The 24,895-nt window shown below is 37.7% G+C and overlaps 1 protein-coding gene across 1 annotated transcript in view; it reads left to right on the top strand.

Annotated features, from left to right (window-relative positions):
- The first annotated feature begins 1,043 nt into the window (after nt 1-1,043).
- The window catches only part of chsy1 (chondroitin sulfate synthase 1), a 63,888-nt gene continuing 40,036 nt past the window's right edge, over nt 1,044-24,895 (top strand). Inside the window, exons 1-2 of the mRNA XM_081359913.1 lie at nt 1,044-1,735; nt 5,596-6,091. Of these exons, the coding sequence (XP_081216039.1) occupies nt 1,425-1,735; nt 5,596-6,091 (807 nt within the window). The 5' untranslated portion in view covers nt 1,044-1,424. The remainder of the gene's footprint in view (nt 1,736-5,595; nt 6,092-24,895) is intronic.

Here is a 24,895-nt window from a genome sequence, read left to right on the forward strand (position 1 = left end):
AAAAAAATTCGAAACGAATTGCGTATTGCTAGTATTTACTGTTAGAAGTTAGTTCGTGGGACCTGGCAGAAAAACAACACACATTGTGGTGAGATTATTCAAATTCACCCCTTATGTCCAGTTAGTTATGATATTGAGATAAAAAAAAATGTTGAATTATATTGCCCATGTACGTTGAGACAGGAAAATACGCAGCAGAAAAGGAAGGACGCGACTGAATTGCAATTTGTAGTCTCGCGAGGTCACACTTTGTTCACTAGGTGGCGAGATTAGCACGTGGTTTGGTCAGTTATGGAAGGGAGGAATCTTGTTATAAAATTAGAGAATTAAGATTATATTACAGGAAATCATAATATGAAAATTGACTATTAAATAATAAATATAAATATATAACTAACACACTGAATTTAAAATAAACTTTACAAAATGTTTTTAAACTTATTTTATTGCAACATGCAGTATCCAAATAGTATTGTGGTGTGAAACATATTAATCCTCACAAATTCCTCATGAAGTGAATGCTAGATTTGTCATTATTTATAATAAATTTGTCACATTATTTATTTTGTTGGCTATAAGTGAAATATACATAAAATTGAAGAAGCAGGAGTTCGCATTTAAGACATCACATATGATGATGAACATCATTATCCAAAATAATAATAGCTTTTCTTTCATCCAGTTTTGTATGTAAAATTCATTATTTATTTTGTTATTCTGACTTAAATCTATTTTAAAGTACTTCTATAATTCTACAAGGAAAACAGCGAAAACTGGCTTCTGGTTAGAAAATTTGCATTCAATTAATGCATAATATGTCGGTACAAAATGAACGATTTATCAAATAAATCGATTGTAAAACGTGTGTCTCCTTTACAATACACACGGTTTAATGCTGAATCTTTCAAAAGAACAATTCACGAGAAAAAAGACGCAACGCTTTTCCCATGCATGAAACGTCATCAGATAACTGTTCTCAGCCAATCAGGAACGAGCTACGGCGCCTCCAGCGTGTCAAAAACCCTTGACGGTTAAGCCGCAGAGACGCGTTTCAGGCACTCGCTCACTCACAATGGCGAGATAGTCGCGAGAACGAGGATGCAGCCGCACTTTAGACAGCAGACCGTTCATTTCCCCTGACTTATCAACAATTCAAGCTCGAAACGACGGAAATACCTTCACGAATCCGATCATGGCTCGCATGGAGCGGATAGCTGGCGATTAGATGGCAGTGGCTGGTGATATATGCGGACTGGAGCGCTGCAACGTACACATAGGCAGTGAACGGTGATCAGCGGCGATCATGCTCGGACCCAAACCCAGTGTTCTGGACGGGACTGCAGCAGCGGCTGGCGTTTAAAATAAAACGAAGGCGAAACGAAATAAAAGCCCTGACTGATCCGGAGGTTTGAGTTGAAGCTGAAATGGCAGGCAGAAGTCGCAGATCGTGGTTCAGTGTGTTGCTGGGTCTGGTAGTTGGGTTCACACTGGCGTCCAGGCTCATCCTGCCCCGGGCCACTGAGCTGAAGAAAGCGGGTCACAAGCGGCGGGCGAGCGGTGGCACGGGCGGCTGCGGAGGTGGAGGAGGGATGATGATGATGATGAAGAAGGAGTATGGAGGGGTGCTGATGCCCAACACGGAGAAGCCCGCGGTGCCCCAGTCCAACAGCTTCCTGTTCGTGGGCGTCATGACCGCGCAGAAGTACCTGAACAACCGCGCCGTGGCAGCATATAGGTACGTTAATTCATCGCGTCCACTTACGAAGAATCACCATGGTAACCGTAGTTCCCGCCCAAATACAGCATAGTTACGAGAGTGCAGAAACCGTGCTTGTTACCACCACACATTTATTGTAGTAACGTTAGTAGTAGCGATAATTTTATGGTATTTTGACTGATTACCAGAGTAAATTATGGAAAGGATAGAGAGAGGTCAGGGTTATGCTGGAGCTATCTTATTTCAGCTATTAGTCATTGTTTTTTTGAGAGGCGGGTGGGGGTTATTGGTAATTCACGTCACGTACGATAAATCACAACGATAACCGTAGTAATACGGGATCTTCTTCAACAATATATTTATCTCATATTTTGCTATATATTTGGCAAATAACATTTTGGGGGGATGGAAGTTACAGGTAATACGTTCACTTATATGATAACCGTAGTTTCCGCGGAAGTGTCATAGTTAAATAGTAACAATAATTGGTGACACTTTATTTTACAGTGTCCTTTTTACACGATACATGTAGTTACTGTAGTATTAACTTTAAATTCTGCATAATTACATGCAACTAACTAACCCTAAACTAAATCCTAACCCTATAGTAAGTACATGTAGTTACTTATTTACTCAGTACTTTAAAGTATATTTACACCGTAACAGGGACATCTTAAAGTAAAGTGTAACCCAATAATTCTATGCTATTTTGGTCGAGACAGCAGTTACAATGATATGGATGGAGAGAGGCCAGGGTTATGCTTTATTTCAGTTGTCTATTCAACATTATATTAAAACGCTTTAATGTACAAATAATCTAATAATCATATAATAACTAATACGGGATCTTCTTCAAACAATGTGAAAGCCTTCAGACTCTTTCTCTTATATTTGATGACACTTATGCCAAATACCATTTTACCTCAGTTTTGCTGTAGCAAAAAAAAAAAAAAAACCCAATGGTATTTTGGTGGAGACTGTGATTACCATGGTAAATCACAGTAAGGATGAGGAGTGAGAGAACAGGGTTATGCTGAATCATGTTATTTCATCTGTTGTATTAGTTCCGCATGGGGGGTTTTATAGGTTATTAAACGCAGTCATTTATGAAGAATCACCATGGTCGGTATCTTCCTCTCATTTTTAAATGGCACTTTTGGCTAATACCACATTATTATTTTAGGAATAGTATTTGTATGGTACTTTGGTGGAGACTATGGTTACCATGGTAATTTGTGTAAGGATGGAGAGGACAGAGTTGTGCTGAAGCAAGCATTTATGTCATACGTTTAATCAGCAGTATTTCCTTGCCAGGTTTTTTGGGGTGAATTGCCTTGGTGGCAACGCCAGAGCATCACTGATGTCTTTACAATGGCTGATTCTCTTGTTGCTGTATTTCCTACAATTAATTCCTTATAGTTCTGCACAGGAGCAATTTGAAGATCCAAAGAATCTAGAGAATGTGTTCTCAAAGGATTGCTAAACTATTATTTCTCCTGGTTTGCAATCTCAGTTATTTAATTGCATTATTTGATTTGCATATGCAGGCAAGATTACTGAATGCTTATTTCGTGCTAGAAAATGAAAAAAGGTTGTCTATCAAAGCAAAGCTTGGCTGGCTCTTTCTCCTGCTTTCAGTGGTGATATCAGACTGACACCATGGCTGTGTCCGAAATCGCAAACTCTCTTGAGTAGGTACTTACTTTGAAAAAGTAATTACTTCACAACCGCTAAAAAAAGTATGTTCTGTGTAGTATGAATGTATTCTGGACCTTCGCCATATTGTCATTATTACGTGACCTACCAGTGTCAGTTGTGTCGTTTCACCTCCATTCACAAATCCTCTCCCGGGATAGGCCTCATGGGATAGTGAAGTGTCGATCATATGCACAGTTCAGAATCTCGCCGAAAGACGTAGGTCATCCAGGGATTTTTTGCCTACTTTTTTATGAATTCAGACATACTTCTTTTGTCACATGCATGCCACTATATAATAGGGAAGTATGCGATTTCGGATGCAACCCATGTCTTCTTCACTGCAGAAGTATGCAAAAGGTTAACACTGTATCTTTGGATTCCCCTTCTTTAGTTGCAGAGAACAGGAAGCAGGGTTTTGGTAAAATTAGATGTTGGCATGAAGAGGGGATATTATCTGAACAAAAACAGTGCAGCCTTTCCACGTGCTGACATGCGGGACACAAGTGTATTTTAGAGACTCGTGCTTGAGTGTCTGGACAGGAATGTTGCAATATTAAATTAAGTGCATCTCTGAAGCTCTGCTGAACTGATTTAGTTGCTGCAAGCGTCCTCCTACACTTCAGGGTCGTGGCACAATGAAGCTTTTGGCATTTTATGCTTGTGTTGAGTGCTGCATTTGGTTTATCTGTTTTCGTTTCACATGTTTATAGTTAATCAGCTTGGGACTTTTTGTTTTAAAACCATCTGAATCATCCTAAAGCAGTTCCTTGCTCAATCTTTTCGTCATTCTGATAATAACTCGAGGCATTGTTATTTACTCAAGTCTTCAGGTTCTCATGTCAATATATTCTGAATAGTGCTGCTTAACCAAGGTTGTTGTTGTTTTTTTTAATGATCAATGTATATATATATATATATATATATATATGAAGAGTTCAGATGCAAAAGCCTCTAAGTGCCATCTGAAATTTTCTTCTAGAATGATTGTTTTTATCAAGGGGCGTATATTTAAGTTCAGTAATTTCACTTAAATGGCAATGAAAATGACCTATTAGTTGTCATTTAAGTGAAATTACTGAACTTAAATATACAAGCTTGATAAAAATGATCATTCTAGAAGAAAATTTCAGATGGCACTTAGAGGCTTTTGCATCTGAACTCTTCATATATATATATATATATATATATATACAGTACATAATCAGGAATGTGATTACTATTTAGAAAAAATATATATATATATATTTTCCAACCTATGAAAAATAATAGGTATTTTTCAACCTAATATGACCCAAATATGAACCACTGTGTTCATTTACACACAAGCAGCTCATGATCCAGGGTTTTCAGTGTCCCGGAGCGTCTCGGTTCGGACTTCAGAAGTGCGTGCTGCTCTCTGCAAGCGCTGAGTTTGATAATGGCATTTTAAACCGCAACATGCACCAACAGTGTTCACAAAATTGCAATTAGAATTGTTTGTAATTGTAAATCTGTTGTCAACAAAGCTTTGAGGTTTCCTTATGGTTTTTTCCCAAAAATAAAAGCCCTAATTGAACGTTTTGACAGCAAAGAAATGAAGACAGCCATAAATATTACTATCGTAATTTAACATTATTATGATTAATAATAATACTAAACCCTTGTCTAATTGTATGGTACATAATATTATTGTTATATTATTATATTTATTATATCTTTTTATTATATCTATGTTTTATTTATTTTTAATAATAATTTTTTTAAATAATAATAATTACTGTTGTTGTTTAGCCATGTTAAATAGGGAAATTGTTGTAATTTTTTTGTTCTTGATCACATTCCTGATAATTTAATGATGATGTGAGAATTTGTTAACAAAATTGCTGAAATAAACAATATTTCCTCAAAATTCACTTAATAAAAAAACAAAATTTTGGTTTTGCTAGAGGGATAGGTTTTTATTGTTAACCTTTTTTTTTTTTTTTTTTTTAGTAATATAGAAAACTAGACAGTACAAAACAGTTATATGTAAAACATTTTGTGGCTCAGTTTGCAGCACAAATAACTATTATATTGTGATATAGCCTACTGTAAACATGTAAGGTTTTGGTCAAACCGCCCACCCCTAGGCCAATTTATTGATCGATCGATCGATCGATCACTAATTTTGAACATATTTCTCCTTTTTTTGTGTTATGTAGGACCTGGGCCAAGTCTGTTCCAGGCAAAGTGGAGTTTTTCTCCAGCGAGGGTTCTGACACGACGATCCCAATCCCCATTGTGGCTCTGCAGAACGTGGACGACTCGTACCCTCCTCAGAAGAAGTCCTTCATGATGCTCAAGTACATGCATGACCACTACCTGGACCAGTTCGAGTGGTTCATGCGAGCCGACGACGACGTCTACATCAAAAGCGAGAAGCTGGAGAGCTTTCTGAGGAGTCTGAACAGCAGCGAAGCCATCTTTCTTGGCCAGACGGGCATGGGCGCCCGCGACGAACTGGGCAAGCTGGCCTTGGAACCGGGGGAGAACTTCTGCATGGGCGGCCCTGGCGTCATCATGAGCCGTGAGGTGCTGCGCAGGATGGTGCCCCACATCCGCCAGTGCCTGCAGGAGATGTACACCACCCATGAGGACGTGGAGGTGGGCCGCTGCGTGCGCCGCTTCGCCGGGGTGCAGTGCGTCTGGTCCTATGAGGTAAGACGAGATGAAGTTTGTGGGGCGTAACGTACAATACACCTGGATATGTTTTTTTTTTGTGTGTGTGCATAATTACAGGGCCAAACCATTGTGATCACATGACCAAAGTAGAGCAGGGCACCCTTTGCATAATTATTAGTGTCCTATATTTCCTGCAGCTCAGGCTCGAGGTTTATAATGCATATTGTTCGAAAATCAGCCTCTTCATTGAACTCTCAGAGCTGCAATTTTCAGGTACTGAAAATTATAGGTTGGAGCGAAGCAGAAAAGGGCTGCGTTCTTCTTTTCACTATCAAAACTCCCAGGCAGGCTTTGATCCTTCAAAGGATTTTGGCGATACCTGGCCAGGTATTACAGTGAGAGCTGGAATAGTGGAATGTGTTCAAACGGGAACATAGCCTGTCTCTTGTCATTGTTCTAGATCAGCTGTTTTATCAAAGCCGTTATGGGGTGACTCAGAGGAAATGGAGCTTTGGAGTTTAGACACTGACTTTTTGAAAGGGTGACCTCTTGACCTTGGAGAGGTGAATCATCGTCTCTCCAGTGGATGAAGTTCATCATCATCATCATACTGTTATGGCCACATTCTCCCCGTTTCTTTTTGTGAGCAGACCGAGTAGCTGAGAGCTACTTTATAAAAAGACGGGCCATTTGCATCCAGGTGAATCTCATGCAACCTGTCAAGAGAACATGTCTGTCATATTTCACAAAAAACTACAAATTTTCTTTAATTGCATAAAGAAAATGAATCCTTTTTTAGGACCATTACGTTTTCATGACTTTTAAGCAGATTCTTCCATTTCTCATTACTAGAAATTTTATGGATGCTTTCCTTTTGAGTTTCTTTTGTAATTGCAATTATTCTTCATGATTTATTACTTTCCAGTTTTTTTTATTCCATGCCATTACAGGGTAACACTTTACAATAAGATCCCATAAGTTATTAACATTAGTTAGTGCATTTACTAACAATGAGCAATACATGTGTTACAGTATTTATTGATCTTTAACGTTAGTTAAAGTTAAAAATTAAGCTGTTCATCGTTACCTCAGGTCCATTAAAAAGTAATTTTTACAAATACAACCTTTAATTTAATGGTGTAATTGTAAATGTTGAAATTAACATGAACTAAGATTAATAAATGCTTTAGAAGTATATTTTAGTTTATTTTAACTAATTTAGCTAACAAATGGATCCTTATTGGAAAGTGTTACCCATTACTATAAAAATATCTCTTTTTTTTTCTTAAATTGACAAAATACAATTATTTTCATTAAAATTAAGAACCTTTTCCACTGCCAATTATCATCATCGTAATGTAAATACATCTCAAAGAGTACTAAAATAAAAAATACTGTAATGCGTTACAGTAATGAGGAAACTAATTTGAGGAGGAAAATGTGCTTAATTTTCATGAATAATTTTTACAATGCAAAACATTATGGTTATAAATAGTTTTTATCAGGCAAAAAATATTATTTGATTTTGGGGTGAAATGTGACCGAGGCATGACTTCAGGTGTTCGCTATGGGAAAGGAAACTATAGAAGAGTATTGATATTTTGTGTGGATCTTTCTGTTGTTAATCTGGATTTTTTTTTTAATAGATGTGGCGGCACTTTCCCTTTTTCTGCTAGTTTTGAGTAAAGCACTTAGCATTTTTCTCCAAATGAGTCTTTGCGTATCGTTTAGTCTACCAAGACCATCCGTCAAGGCAAGATTACCCTTTTTTCCATCTGCTCCAGATGAAGGAGCCACATGCGCAATTCTTCACTGTAAATGTGACATCGCTTTTCACAAATTTGCAAAATGGAAAAATTAAAGGGTTGGAAAGTTATCAGAGGTGCTCCATGAATCTTTTTCGGCTTGTGGAATGGGGCGGAATTGGAACCTCTGAGTCTTAACGAGTCCCCCCTGTGACTGGGGCCGCTGGGACTTTAATGCGCATTTGATGTGTGCTTTAATTACAGCCTTGCAGGATTAGTTAGAGACGGCACAGCTGGGCAACCTGCTATTAATGTTGGAGCATTCTGCCTCTGGTTCTTTATGGAATCGGCCAAGACCTACTGCGCTGCAAGTCTCGACGGGCCCTGCGAGAGCGTCAGCCTCGTAAAAGTGACCTCAAAGACCTCTCGGCTCAAAACGGCAGCCTGTTTCTCCCTTAAATACTGATATTAAGCGTCTTTGTCTGTTTGGAGCTCTTCAGATGTGTATCTGTCTGTGCTGCAGCTCAACTTCTGTTTGTTTATGGCCAGAGCGCAAACAGTCTCATCTGACCTCCGCTTTGGGCTCGCGGGTACTTGAGATGATTCCTGCGCTCAATTTAAGCGGGTGTAACAAAATGTCATGTTTTCTTCGGCTGTTTATCTCAAATAATTTGTCAAGCAACTAATTTGTTTGCATATTGTTCACACCAATAACTATGATTTTTCTAGCTGATTAACTAAATAAACATTAACAGCCAATCAGAATCCATTCTGCTTTAAAGAGCTTGAGCATTTAAAGGGACAGAAATGCAGTGCGTTTATAATAAACTGAGCGTTATCGTGCACTGCTGTAGAATCTAATATAGTTTTTATCGTTATAGTTAACGTTCTTGGTGTGAATGGGCCTTAGCTCACCCTGCACAGTTTTGCTATGGACACAAAATGATTCCTCGATTGAATGAGGGACGCAAGCCATATCTAGAGGTCAGATAGGCTGTATCATCTGGTATTAAGATGCGTTTTGGTCGATCGGATCACAAGTAGACGAGGGATTACACTTCTGTTGTGATTTCTTCGAGGGTCTATGGGTCTTTTTTTTTTTTATCTTTCAATATAATGGCAAAATAAGTTTGCGCAATTTACATATGAAAGTACCCAGAGACGATGGCAATACATACGGAGAGCAATCTGGTCAAATGTGTTTTCGACTACGTCATAGTGGACAAGCTTAAAAAGTTTTAGACCCCGTTTACACCTGTATTTAGCGTCGTTCGTTCACTTGTGATCAGATCGACTAAATGCATCTTACCAGGTGTAAACAGGGTCATAGAGACGTTTGGGTGGACTTTTCTGACTTAGTCCTGACTAAGCAACCACCCACCTTGTGGAGGCGAGTTTTGCACGGACAGACACTCTTTTATCTAATTCTTTTAACACCTAACCAGTGATATCAAACGTTAGCAGTGCTCAACCAGACTCTTGTCACCTGTGTTATATTAAACGTGCCGATCCGGGAACCTTCTCGCAGCTGCTCTCATATCTCTCGCTCGCTGACCTTGTCCTGTCCTGATTGCTGCCTTCCGCATATTAGTGTCTAAACATAACCGTTATGTGTCTGCCAGTCCTGCTGATGTGTCCGCTTCAAGGGTAAATATTTCCGACAGTCGAAATGTTTCAGCTGGAAGTGACGGATAAATAAAATTATGTGGTGATATACTACCCTTCAAAAGGTTGGGATCAGTAAGATTTTTAATGTTTTTGAACAAATATTATTACGCTGACCAAGTGAAAGGCATTTTAATATATATATATATATATGCTGAAAAGCTGAAAAGAATAATGTAGAGCTTCTATATAGGCTAATATTTTAAAATGCTGATTTGGCGCTCAAACATTTCTTATTTTCAATAATGGTGAAAACGGTTATGCTGCTTCATATTTTTCTGTAAAACCAAAACCATTTTTGTAAACTTTCTTTTTCAAGATTCTTTGATCAATAGAAATTTTTAAGAACAGAATTTATTTGAAATAGAAATCTTTCATAACATTATAAATGTCACTTTTTGTCAATTTAATGCATCCTTGCTGAATAAAAGTGTTATTTTCTTCATAATAGTAATCCCAAACATTTTCTGTTAGAACGGTTATTGATAGTTTCTGATAGAGTCCAAACTTAGCTTATGCTTTCATGATAAATATTGAAGTTTGCATTGTTTTGTTGTGCTTTTTAGTAAAACAGAGAGAGTTGTTGTGTAACATGCTCTCAGGAAAAGTCCTTAAAATCCCTTTTTTGAGTCTGTTATTGAAAGTAGACACTGAATGTGGAAGTTCAGCTAGAAAAAGGTAGTGAAGGGCTGTGCTTTATTCAGCAGCGCAGTTTGGCTAATCTTTACACCAATTATATTGTCACATATGTTCTCTCTGAATGATGTGTGAGACTTCTGCTCCCAAATTACAACTGAAAGAAGAACTGTCTCCGTTATTCCAACAAATGTGCCAATTAAGAGCGTTGTAAAGTGGTAGTTTGTTCCATTGAAAATAGAGAAAAGCCCTCAAGCAAGAACAATGCAAAATGCTCATCACATGTCGTTTTGTACGGCGTTTTGTCTCCTGTCATGTGACTGAGTGATCGTTCACATTCTGATTAATATTGACAAGCCATTCTTCAGCCATTATTTAGTTGTCAGCCCATCTGTTTGCTCAGAAAACAGCTGTAAACGACGACACAAACGGAAGCCGAAAGCCAATATTGGGTTCCACATTTTTCCCCATGTGTGCCTTGATTTATGACCCTTGTGTCACTAAACTGTCAGTGCATTTATTTATCTGTTCATTCACTGTCTTTGTAGACCTTCCCAACATGAAATGAAACAAGGAATGAATTTAGTAACGCATTTAATGCTATGTGCCTAACCTGTCAAAATGTGGTGAAGTGGTCTCTTCCATGAAATCTGAATTTTATCCAAGCCATTCAGCATTTTAGATTCACTACACTGAACAAAATTATAAACGCAACACTTTTGTTTTTGCCCCCATTTTTCATGAGCTGAACTCAAAGATCTAAGACTTTTTTTCTGTATACACAAAAGGCCTATTTCTCTCAAATGTGCAATAATCATGCTGTCTAATCAGCATCTTGATATGCCACACCTGTGAGGTGGATGGATTATCTCGGTAAAGGAGAAGTGCTCACTAACACCGATTTAGACAGATTTGTGAACAATATTAGAGAAATAGGCCTTTTGTGTACATAGAAAAAGTCTTAGATCTTTGAGTTCAGCTCATGAAAAATGGGGGCAAAAACAAAAGTGTTGTGTTTGTAATTTTGTTAAGTGTAGTTAGGACACAGTGTTACTAAAGTAAAAATGTTTTGAAAAAAAATTATTAATACTTTTTAACAAGGACGCATTAATCATATCAAAAGTGCAGTGATTGTAAGTTACAGTAGACATTTATAATGTAACAAAAGATTTCTATTTCAAATAAATGCTGTTCTTTTGAACTTTGTTAATCAAAGCATCCTGAAAGAAATGTATCAGTTTCCACAAAAATATGAACTGTTTTCAACAATGAAAATATTTCTTGAGCAGCAAATCATCATATTAGAATGATTTCTAAAGGATCATGTGACACTGAAGACAGGAATAAATTACATTTTAAAGTATATACAAATAGAAAACAGAGTCTGAAACTGATATGACTGTCTGGTCACCAACAATGGTCTCAAGTCATTTTGAGACCTATCCCCATGTTGGCGTTGTGTCATAACTTAACAGCTTCCGCTTCCAGTGTAATAATGATTGCGTCTGTCTGTGAGTTTTCAAACATGGACGCTCTTATGTATGATTCAGCCCCCATCTGCAAACTCAGCAGACCAGAAGTGAAACTTGTCGGTGTGACCACAGATCTGTGTCATAAAGGGTAGCCAGCCATGTAGTGTATGAACACTGGTAAATGTGATATTGATTACAATATAATTTTGATCATTGTTTTGTTGATATTATGAAAGGAAAACCTTTTTGATTTCATTTGTTCCAATGAATTGTTCCAGGAACATGTATATTGTAAGTAGGTTTGATTTCATGTTGACTTTTGTTTGAAATTATGGTACCTAATGTTTGAAAAAAAAAAAAAAAAAAAAAAAAAAAAAAAAAAAATATATATATATATATATATATATATATATATATATATATATATATATATATATATATATATATATATATATATATATATATATATATATATATATATATATATATATATATATATATATATATATATATATATATATATATTCACAGCAAAAACTCAATGTTTTTGTCTATTTTATACATGGCTAAAATTGAAATTGAGATTTTTGTTTTGTTTTTTGTTTTGTTTTCTCTGCCTCACAGCCACCTAAACAGCTTCATGATCCAGGGCCTCCATTCTCTCACCTTCTTCTATGTGTCACATAGTGTGTCACATAGTGTGTCAATAAAACTTTAGTTTCTTTTTCTGCTCAGACATTCACAGGAAGTCAGCCTCCCACACGCATATTCTGTTCTTCGAGTTCTAACAAACAAACGCCTGTAGTTGCGTCTATTTCTTGCCACTCGGCGAAGCCCGGAATTATACTGCCAGTCCAGTCCTGTATTTTGTGGCCATTTTCATTGAATCTTTTTCGGAGATCTATGCGAGATGGGTCATTATTGCACTGAGTTTTAGTATTTTGAGAATTGGAGGCAGTGCGCAGATATGTGAAGCTTTTCTTAAAAGCACAAATAGTTTGTGCCGGCTCAAAACTTCACCCGCAATGTTTGTCCACCATAATAATAAAACAATTCTTGGGTTCTTGTGAATTTTTATGCATCATTGTGGCATTATAACAATGGATGGAATTTTGTTTTTCAGTTGAATTTGCATTTATATTCTATCTGTTCCAAAATCTATCATAGCCTTCAATACATGTCAACATACTCCGTTCAATTCCAATCTAAGGCAGGTTTATATCTTTCATGGATAAGGCTAATAAAGAATTCGCTGTAAATACACTAAACAAATCTTACTGAAACCCAAAACTTTAAACCAATTAATACTTTTATTCAGCAAGCATGCATTTGAAAGTGACTCTAAAGACATTTATATTACAAAAGATTTCGGTTTCAAATAAATGCTATTATTTTGAGCTTTCTATTCATCAAAGAATCCTAAAAAATGAACAGTTTCTTGAAAAATATGAAGCAGCAGAACTGTTTTCAACATTGATAAATGTTCAAATCAGCATATTAGAATGATTTCTGAAGGATCATGTGACACTTAAGACTAGAGTAATAATGCTGGAATTCAGCTTTGCCTCAGGAATAAATCACATTTTTAAATCTATTCAAATAGAAAAGTTCTTTTAAATTATGAGTATTTTTGATCAAATAAATGCAGTAAGCATAAGAGACTTAAACACATTATAAATCTTGCTGACTTTTGAACTGTAGTGTATACTTGTCTTTTGTCCTAAGTATATAAATAAATAAATAAATAACTTCTGTCTAGATGGCAGTAGACTAGCTAGGCAGCTCACTAGAGTTTGAAACACTGTCATTTGTAAATGGTTGGGTTGAAGCCCAGTTGACCTTGATAGCACCCAGAATAAGTAGTCAATCATATTAAACATTCCCAATGATTTTATCCTGTGAGCTTAATTTCATTTGACCTCTTTAACTTGTTAAAGTTACAATATTAGCTTTTCATAGCTTTGCTCACCTACTTCCTCAGGGTTTATTAGATGATGGAGCCATAGTTCGTTCTTTGACTCTGTCGGAGCATTGAATGGGTTCGCCGATGGTCTTTTTTCCAAGTCATGACCTTTAATATTTACCCTTTAATTAGGTTTTACCAGTTCTGATGGTATTTTTCCCCAGACATTCCAGCACATTTTTAATTTGTCTGTCTAACAAGGAGCAACTAAATGTGACGTGTAGATCTTCACATTCAGAATGAAAAGGTTGAGGTGTCTCTGTCTCTTTGGTTCACAACTTATTTCAGTTCTCCGCGGCAGACTGCTGTGTATGTGGCAAACCTCATGTATTTTCAGACATCCTGTGGCCGCTGGACTCATGTATGTCTTATTCTGTTGCTCCTCTGCGCACACCCGAGCAGGATGCTAAAATTATTGCTGCAATGAGCAAATAAATGTTAACTAGCATCATTTAAAAATAAATACAAACAGTGGTTAAAGGGGTTTGCTTGAGCATGAAAGCCAGCAAGCTTGAAATGCTCCTTCTGTGGAGTAACAGCCATAAACATCTCTCCAGCTGTTTGGGTACTGATACGATTGCATTACTGATACGAAAAGTAATTGGCAATTGTGTAGTGTGCTTTATCAGTCAGATTGCTTACTGTTTCAATCGTATTCATAAACACAAATAGCTTCCATGTTTGTGTTGCCCTTTGAGTGGACAAACTCACATTGTATTATCATACTGGTCTGTTCCGCTCATGGTTAACTTATAATAGCTTTGAGAAATTCAGTAGTTAGATGATTAAACAATCTCAGCCTGTTTTAGCCCCCACTTGGTATATTTTCTTTCTGAATGCAAAGAATGAGATGTTTGTCTTAATAACCCTTTTTTTTTTACATAACTTGCTCCTGCTTCTGAAACTTATTGGCAACCGTAACGTCAACCTACGGGTAATGAGATATTATTACAGTTTACAAAATTTTCTAAAGTATAACTGTATTCCTGTTATGCAATGCTGAATTTCCAGCATCATTACTCCAGTCTTCATAAATGATCCTTCAGAAATCATTCTAATATGCTGATTTGTGATTTGCTGCTGATTTAAAACATTTCTCATCAGTGTTGAGAACGGTTGTGCTGCTGCTTAACATTTTTGTGAGAACAGTGATACATTTTTTTCAGGATTATTTAAAGAAAAGAAAAAAGAGCAGCGTCTAATCATTTGCTCAAATTAATACGTTTGAATTGTTTTCCCTTGACTTTTTAAGATGTTTACATTCATTATATGTCATAAACCTGTTTGTTGGAATGAAGGAGGATTTGTATGCAGCATTAAGCGTACGGACGCCCCTCTGTGTGGACTGAGTGGAGTTTTTGTGGTTTGGTGGTGTCGTTTCCATGCCAACAGCCAGTCATGCCAAAGTACAGCTAATGCAAATGCAAACCAACAGCATCGGTTTCTGTCAGGTCTGACACGGTGGCCCCTCCCACCGGGAGATGCTGTCACACCCACGCTATCTTTATAAGTCTGTCTCTGTGTCTCTTTTGCTCTTTTGCCCTGTTTTCATCAAGAAACCCTCGAACAAGAGCGTCTTTGTGGCACTGCTATTTTTTACCTCGCCTTGCTTCCAACTTCTGCTCTTATTCAATTAGTTAGGGTTTTGTAAATCTTTTTTTTTTTTTTTTTTTGTTCCTCAGTTGTTTTAAGTTAAAGGGTAAGATGAAGGAAATGCATATACACTCAGTCATCAAGTGATCCAGCAAATGACCTGATCTGCACAAAAAAGGCTTGTGTGCGAAGGGCCGTTTTTGCACGAGTCCGACACATTGGACTGAAGAGGAAGTATGATGTGACTCATACTTCGCTTTGATTGGATGCCTGGAGGATTGGCATCCGTACCTCATTTCTTTGCCACTGTTGTTGCATGCGTTTAGTATTTTAATGCATTATTATCCTATTATATTTCCAGTTTCTGTTTTACTTTTAATATTGAGTACTAGTGTTGACAATACCAGTTCTACCAGTAAAATTTAGTGTGATAGTTCACCCTAGTTCACCCTATTTACACACCCTCAGTTTGATCCAAATCTTTAAAACACAAATGAAGGCATTTAAAATTAAATCTGATTTCTGACCCTCTATTGACATCAACACAACTACCGCTTTGTCGCTTCAAAAAGTTAATAAAGAGATCTAAAGAGACTGAATCGCTTTTATATACTGTCTCTTCAGAAGACTGGATCCCTTTATTTCAGATTTAATTTTAGACTTTATTGAATTAAATAGCCTAAATTAAATATATTCATCATTTAAATCAATCGTGCCTCTTTAGAAAATTTGGACAAAACCGTTCAATTCAAGAACTTTTTGAAACGTCAAAGTGGTAGTTGCATGGACTGTCAGTGGAGGGACAGAAATGCCAGATTTCATTAAAATATCTTCATTTGTGTTGCGAAGATGAAGGAACCCTTAATACGAGTTTTGAGACCATGGTAGTATGGCAAACATGCCATTTAGGGCATTTACATGTTGGGTTATTATAAAATATGCAAAGATAGATGTCTTATACAGTAGCAAAAAGCTTAATTATAAGGATCGAAGTGGCTGAAAATGGTCATGATATACTAATTGTGGCCCCTTTTAAACACGCAAACTTCATGTCTCTTCTGCGTTTCTCTCCCACAGCGAGCTCAGTGTGTGCCACTTCAGGAATGCTGAGGGAATGACTGGCTCACTGCTAGCTGACGACTGATCGCCTCGTGCTTCAAAATCCCTAAACATTACACCCTCAGTTATACACTCAGATGTTTGTCGTTGAAGCTTGTCTACCTTGCAGGACACTGGCCTGTTATTGGCAACTTGCGCAGAGTACGGGTCCTCACACAGGTTCTCTGTAGATTTGGATATGGGTTGCATTAAACAGAAGCTGCATACTTTTTCCATTCTATAGTACATGATTATATAGTGATGGTTCATGTAGCTCCTGACATTTGGAAGTTATTTTGTAATACAGCCGTTTTGAGTTTGTAAGTGAATTGGGTAACATAGACTAAGTTGTGATGTAATATTGTACGTTTTAAGCTGTTAATAGTTGGCACATCCCTAAAGACCCTGTTTAAGAGGAAGTTGTTGTCTGACACTGCCGCAGTGAAGATCTTATTTAAACGCTGTAGTGTTTGCTGCTTTTGTCTTTTGTCTACAGATACAGGTGTTTTTATCTTGTACTGCAGGGATGTGGATAAACTACTTTAATATCTAATATATTTGCTTATTAAAAATATTTATTTAAAGGCACACTATGCAGTTTCCGTTTTTCTCAAACGGCGACCCCTAGAGTAGAGTACTTGTATTTAACGTTACTGTCGTAAATACCACTCACGCAGAGCCGTCTCTGCACTCTTCCGACCGCGCTTTCTTCGTCGACTCTGCCATGATTCACGTCTGAAATGCGTGCTAGTGTCTTCATAGAGGCTGCTTCATATGTTGTTGATGTATGTGACGTCGTGCCGTAAAGCAAGTCGTGATTCTCGCCAGATTTTTTGGGGCGCCACCTCTCAAACCTGCATTGCCCCCCCCCCCCGCTTTGCTATCGGGATGATTCGCCCTACTACGAGTTTGTTTACCATCGAAATGATTTCGAAGCTGTTATGTTAAGGTACAAATCTTGCATAGTGTGCCTTTTAAATGTATTTATTTAAAATATTTATATATTAAAAATATGTTGGCCTATATTTATTTACTAATTTTTTTGGTTTTAAATAATATTTATTTAATAAAGCTGTATTTATTTGTTAATTTTATTCTCATTTATTAAAATATTTGTTTATATATATAAAAAAAATGTATTTTTAAAGAAATTGTATTTTTAAGCTGATGTTTCAGTGCAGTAAGCCTCATATCTCATGCTTTAATTACTTGACTTACTAAGCTTTTAACTGGGGTCTTTAAATATCTACAAAGTTAATGTGTGTAAAATCCTCGTCTTGTTCTTAGTGAGAGGAATTACAGTGTCTTCAGATATCAATAGCAGGAGATAACGCTTCATTGGCAGTCTCTTTGTGTTCCCTGGCTTCAGTGGGTGGTTTGTTGGTCATGTTCACAGCCGTTTGTTGCCGTTTGACACTTTCTTTTAGAGGAAGTCCATTAGTGTGCCATTTGAACCCCTCATTTCCACCAGCAGGCTTATTAAGAGCTTTGCTGCTCTTTCCAAAGGCAATCCAGGAGCTACCTTTTCCTGTTTGGGCTGGTTTGTTCCCCTTTGGCACGATTGCTTTGTTTCTCTTTTTCTCTTTTTTTTTTTTTTGTCTTTCTTTTTCTCATCCAAGTTTGTCCAGTCAGAGACAGACTAAACTCTACCTTTAAATGCACAATCTGTGATGCAGATTTGCTGAGCCTTTATTTTATGCGTTTTTTGTTTTGTTCTCTCCCGCCTGAAGTGTGTTTGGCCAGCGACGTGCGTTACTACCAAAGCAATTAAATGAGACTCGGCATTCACTTGAAGACCACTTAAAACTCACAATAGAGATTCTGGAGGGTCTTTAATATTTGATTGCACTGAAAGCTGCTGTTTTTCTTTTCAAAACGGATCATTAAATGAGATAAAAGAGCAGCTGATCAATGTGTCGACAATATTTTTGTGAAAATACAAAGGATCCTGATTCTGTTTTTTGGGTCAAAATTACTATTCATCATGAAGCGGCAAGCACTAACACTTCTCTTCCACATTAGTCTGAGGACAAATCTTTGAGTTCCTTTAGGGTGTTGCACAACTACTTGTTTTTACTAGTCGACTAGTGTGAGGGTCGATGTTTACCTTATGTAAATGACTCACACTGTGCCTCATCAGCAGCTTTTGCAGTGTTTTGGCAGGTCGAATGCTGGGCTGAAGGAGATTGCGAGTGGAGAGAACGTCCTTGAAGCTGAGATGACGCTAGTGAGGAACGACAGATTCATGCTGCTTGCATTGTCCTAAATTGTGCAAGAAGATTCATGTCACACTCAGTTATGGTTTCTTTCAGTTTAGGGGTGACGTTTTGATTAGTTTCAGAGCAGTTTGCAAAATATTTGGCTTATGTGAACACTCTAAATGAACTCCGAACATCTTGCGTCCACAACCCCAGCGCATTTCACTTATAAATTGTGTAACATCAAATGTTTTTGGCCATTACAGCGACAAAGCTAATTTCATGCAGCTACACAGAATGGCTAATAATTGTTAGCAATTGAATGTTCTGGATATTACAGTCTATAGATTGGGGCTTATAACACAACTTCAAACTCGTTACATTCTTTGTAGCCTGTTTGTTCATATAGTGTCATTCATTTGTAATAAACCCTCATCGTATGTTTATATTTCAAACATTTCTGAGCTATAAGTGATATAAGTGAGGCTGTTTTATGGTGGTGGTTTTGTGAATGGGCTTCGTTGAGCAGTGAATTGTAAGTACCGGCAATGGGATATTTTCTTCACGTCTGATTCGTTGAGGACCAGACAGGATCTGTCATTCCTGTCAGACGGAGGAATGTGAATGAAATGAGGATAAGGAAGACAGAGGCAGTTTAGTGAAAATAAAGAGAAGCAAAAAAGTGATGGAAATCTTAGAAGAATTAGCAACAAAGAATAGAATCGAGGAGTTCAGAAACACAAAAAGCGAAAGAGCTTAGACCAAGAGAGGGGGAAAAAGAGCACAGCGAAGGAGATGCTGATGTCAGCATTTGTCTGTGCTCTTTCCGTGTTTGGTGAGACCAAACAGCCCGAGAGCAGTGTGCTCCCAGACACACCCTCCTCCTCTGAAGTCGTCTTTCTCCACCAGAATGCCAGCAGTTCTTTAATCTCGACTTTCTGCCCGTGGCGGTGCGAGCGAATTGGAATTGTTAGGATGCACCATTTGTTTCGGGTTCGTTGGACTCAGCTGGTGAAAGCGGAAACATTAAAGGAATATTTCACCCAGACATTAAATTATGTAATCATTTCCTCACACTGTCATTTCAGATCCATATGACTTCCTTCCATTAAACACATGGAGAATTTTTGGAGATGGTATTGTTAGTTGCTTTTTCTGTGCACTGAATAGGGATTAAAGCTTTCAAGCTTCACAAACCATGCAAAAGCATCATATGAATCGTCCATATGACTTGTACAGAATACACTCCATGTCTTCTGAAGTCATACAATAGCTTTGTGTGAGAAGTTACGCACACACAAACACATATTTACTTGTATTTAAAATAAATGTATTACATTTTTCTAGAATAGCAACTGAAGATTACACAGAATTAATCAAATTAACATTTATTGATCAATATAGATGATCTCAAAATGGCTTCATCAATATTATTTGGCCTGACACAAATGCCTATAACTATTAGCCTTTATGAATTTTTAAATTATGGTTTAAATAACACTCTAAATATGAAATGGAAATGTGTGCGTGCCATGTCTTGAGACAGTTGATCAGGATATTGCCATTTGTCCAGCTGTGAAGTAGGTCTTTGTATTGACTTTCACATCAGATCTTCTTGACTTCCAGTGTTGGTGGCTATCAAGTTTGCTGCGCTGGCTCTTGCAGCCCATGTGTGTTTAAAGGACGTACGGGTGTCATCTTGCCTGGAACTGTTTAAGGTGGAGAGGGGATTAGGGAAAGCTTGGATTAGTTGTAAAGGGCAGAAAGGAAGCTCACTGATGGTTTAGCTTCGTGCTGTATCTCCTCTGAACCTGATCTGTACAGTGGTTATTCTCTCACGGTTCCCTACGGTAGAAGATACTGGGCCCTATGAAATCCATTACATTTGTGTTGTCTGATTAAATTTTTCTGGATTTCATTTTAATAGTTAAATTAAATGTGCATAATCAAAATACAAGTCTAATCAATTGAATTCATAAAACTTTAACAATTTATTAATTTCGACAGTAATAGGGCGCAATGAAATGTGGGTTATCTTTTCAGAAATCTGTTTTCCCCCCTGTGGTTTATGATTGAATACAAATTTATTATCAAAATGGAATGCATAAAATTTAAACAATTTATTTAATCAAATGAAAAGGTAAGAATTTATTTTTATTCTTTGGCAAATAAAGTGCACTAAGGGATTACTACTACATTAAATTACTACGATAAACATTTTTGCAAAATTGTGTAATATTCCTTAAAATGTTTTAATAAATTATATTGTTGTTATTATCATCATCATCATCATTACTGCTACTTTCAGAAAGACATTCTATTGTACAGAAGTAATATTTCTATCATAAGTTCTGGTAAAACAAAACTTTTATTTTGGGGGTTGTAGTGAAGACCAGTTAAATGGTTATTTGACGATAGTTTTTATTAAATAAAATGGTGAAATGCAAGTGGAGTGACTCTCAGAGGAGCTCTGGAAATGTTCATGTGTTAATGTCCTCATATAGTGAGACTGCAGACGCAGAAAACACCATGAGCGTCATGTGTACTTGAGTATGTGTTGTAGACAAAACTCTGGTGCTCATTCACAGATGTGCAGAACATGAGAACATTTCATATTTAAACTGCAGTCTTTTTGCACTTTAATATTCAGACACTAGTCCATATTGCGATTTGATTTCTTCATCCAAAATTTGCCAAACTTCTGTGCTATTAAAATAAATTCCATTCTTATGATTAAATTCTGTCATTCCGTCCCCGTTTTCCACTGCCCTACAGATAGCCTAGATGTGCAAAGGAGCAAAGCCTCAGGAAAAACAGGAGCCCAACTCGGATTACCACTAAATCTAATGTGCCTCTTGGCTCGCAGCACCATTACAGAACTATACAGCTATACTAATCGCCCTCAGAGCCGCCCACTTTGCTGGTTCGCTCTCCCATCAAGGTCACTGCCATTCCAGGGTGAAAGCTGACTTTGTTTTTAAGTCTTTTTTTCCCCTAATGCACAACAAACAGTTGGAACAAAGAGGCCTGAGACAGTTTGACTGCCTGCTTCGTTCTCGCCGCAGCTGGAGGTGGCCTGCAAAAATCTGCACATTGCTGTTGAAATTAATTCAGACCAGGTGAAAACATCCATTTGTTAGGGATTAAAACTTCATGTGCCGTGGAGCCCGGTCTCTACCAGCGCTGGCTGGCTGACTGAGCAAACAGCTTAAAGTATTACTTGTATTTTTCTAGCATGGAGATAAATATGTTCAGCGTTTACTTTGGGTTCTCCGTTTAATTTTTCGCAAAACCGCACGTCTCAGATGTGCCGCATTGTCAGGCGGCCATGCATGATTTCAGAACCGTCTCATCGAGGACATACCGTCCCGTATCTCTGAAAGATTCACTGGCGAAGGCTCTGATTCTTCTTAAGTCCCCTGGTTTAACAGTGGAGCCAGGCATTGCCAAGTTACTTATCTCATTTTGGTTGTGTACTTTTATCAATAATGGTGTCTTTTCCTTGGTAAAAGTGTGTTTTGGAGATGCAAAAAATGGGACTGACAGACTGGTTGGCAAAGGCGGCGTGTCCTGGCACATCTGTGGGCATATTCCGAATCCTGACACATCCCAGCCATGGCCTCATTTCTCCTGTCCGCCATTGCGTACACCCTTTTTTCCGTGTCTAGCTGGCAATTTTTGGGTTTATTACACATTGGAAAGGGAAAGATGAGGAAGAAATGCCCTCCAGCCTTCAAGAAATGCCCTATTTACCTATATAACATTTTTATTTTTGCATGTTATTTCATTCGCTTTGTGCAATGCTGGAAAAATCTGTGAACTTTTTTTTTATATGCAATTGTGATTTCAGCATTAAGCCATGCTGAGGCCGGCGGCCGTGTTAAGAAGGGCCGTTTGATTTTTGGCCCAGTTCCCTTTTGTGCACCATCTGCTTGAGCATCTATAGTAGTGGCCTTGACTTACCCGCAACATGGTGCAAATACTACTGTGCTGATTCAATTACTGATGATTGGCGCTGCTGTGGTTTTGTTGTGATGGAATGCTTTTGAGCATGTTATTGATAACCTATCTATTTACTGAATAATGTATTGCTAGTTGGCAGATTCATCCAGAACTCCCACCACACACCAGCTTACTGGTGGAGAGGAGACAGGGGGATGAAGTCAATTAATATATATGGGGATGATTAGGAGGCCATGATGGACAGAGGCCACTGGGCAAATTTGGCCAGGATGCCGGGGTTAAACCCCTACTGCTTTCGAAAGACATCCGGGGATTTTTTTGTGACCACAGAGAGTCAGGACCTCGGTTTAACGTCTCATCCGAAGGACGGTGCTCTTTGACAATATAGTGTCCTCATCACTACACTGGGGCGTTAGTACCCACACAGACCACAGGGTGAGCGCCCCCTACTGGCCTCATTAACACCTCTTCCAACAGCAACCTGGTTTTCTCAAGAGGTCTCCCATCCAGGTACTGACCAGGCTCAACCCTGCTTAGCTTCAGTGGGCAACCAGTCTTGGGCTACAGCAGGGCTATTCAATTGGCGGCCCGCGGGCCACATGCGGCCCGCCAATCATCTCCATGCGGCCCGACGGCACCAACCTCCCTCCTCCTCTTTTCGCTCCGATTGACCTGAGAAACGTTTTACGTGTGAATATTTCAGCAGTTATTATATGTGTCCCGAATTTATGTCGACTGAACCAGCGATAGGCTACCAATCATTCGTGAATGAATCATTCTTTTGGTTCGATTCTTTCTAAACGCGCTTGCATAACGGTCTAAAACTATTCGGATTCATTCGGACCGCTCCGTCACTGAATCATCTGAAGCGGTTTCTCGTTCAGTACAGTTACAACAAATAGCGATGTTTTCAGTTGTTTCACTAGTTGTTTAAACACGGCCCAGCGCGGAGTTGCGTTTACTCCCGGTCCCGGACACACTAATATTAAACAGCGTTGCGACAACCAGTGGAAGCGTTTCAGTTCGACAGAAACATTTGTTACAAACCACAAATCACTCGATGATTTAATTAGAATTAAATCGGATGAAACAGCCTCAACATTCCCAACAAGACTGATGAGGAAAGCAGGAGAAACATTGTGGCATGAACGAAATTAGAAGACTTTAAATCCCCTAATCACCCTTACAAACATTTACCACATTTACTGTAGTAATTTACCATGGTTGGGCAGAAATGTGCAATATTTATATTGAATACTATGTAGTAACAAATAAATATAGTAAATATATACTATAATATTATATAGTATAATAGTAGTAAATATAGTGATTTATATTGCATTAGATTTATTAGGTGGGTAGAGGAATATATATTTAATGCTTGTTATGAAATTATGTCAGTTTCTTTGTAAAGGTGCGTATAGTTTTTAACTTGTGTTTAGGCATTTTTTATACAGTGGGAGCCTGTGGTTAACAAGTCTCACTGTCAGAATATTTTCATTTAAGCATAACAATTATAAATAAAATAATTATTATTTCTCACCAACAGCTATAAGTTTGTATAATTTATTTGTTCCAAGGAAAATAGTTGTACACAGCTGTAAATTATCAAGTTTTTATTTATTATGGTTTTATATATTTGCACACTGTTGGGTACCACATTTCCAAGTAAATACCACACTTCTTTAGGGTTACTTTAGCTTATTTATTGAAACTGTTATGTTTCAATAAATAAGATAAACCCCCAAACCAACCCACCGGCCCACCTCAACTTTTCGATTTGATAATGCGGCCCTCGAATGAAACTAATTGAATAGCCCTGGGCTACAGGGTGATATGTCTGCTGGCCATATCACATTAATATTAATATTTATCATATTAATGTTATGATAAATACATTCAATTGCAGCATTTAAGATTTTAGCAGTGCTTTATTTATTTAGATGAAACATGAGCAAATCTACTAATGTATTAATATTTTAATTAAAATAAAAAATTTATCTAATTTAACATGAAAATGTATTTATAAAAAAAAAAAATGTATTTACTGTAGAAAAAAAGTGCAGTTTTTTTATTTATTCAGGATCAAACCTACAACCTTTCAGTCACACGCCTGAATCTTTAACACCTAGGATACGTTATCATCACTTAAATTTCATGATTTTGTATAGTTTGCAGAATTCATGTGTGTGTATACACTTCTGTTTAGATAATTTATTGCCAAAAGCCAGCATTCATGCTGCCGCCTGCAATGGCGACTGACTGCCAATGACTCACTTACTGAGAACATCAATAGCGAGAGCTGTGAAATGCAAATGCGGTCCATTCTCCAGCGCTTCCCCGTGGGAGCATTACGCGGCTGCATCCACCTGTTTCGTGAGCTAATAATCCTAATATGCAGGGATGGTTCTGTTTAAATCAGTTGATGACGGCTCGAGTGTGATGGAAGGGTCTGTACATCTGTGGGACGATACTGAGGCAACATCTGGTGCCTGGTGGCGGCAGAC

Source organism: Scardinius erythrophthalmus (genome assembly GCF_964197995.2).
Source record: "Scardinius erythrophthalmus genome assembly, chromosome: 2".
Lineage (NCBI taxonomy): Eukaryota > Metazoa > Chordata > Actinopteri > Cypriniformes > Leuciscidae > Scardinius > Scardinius erythrophthalmus.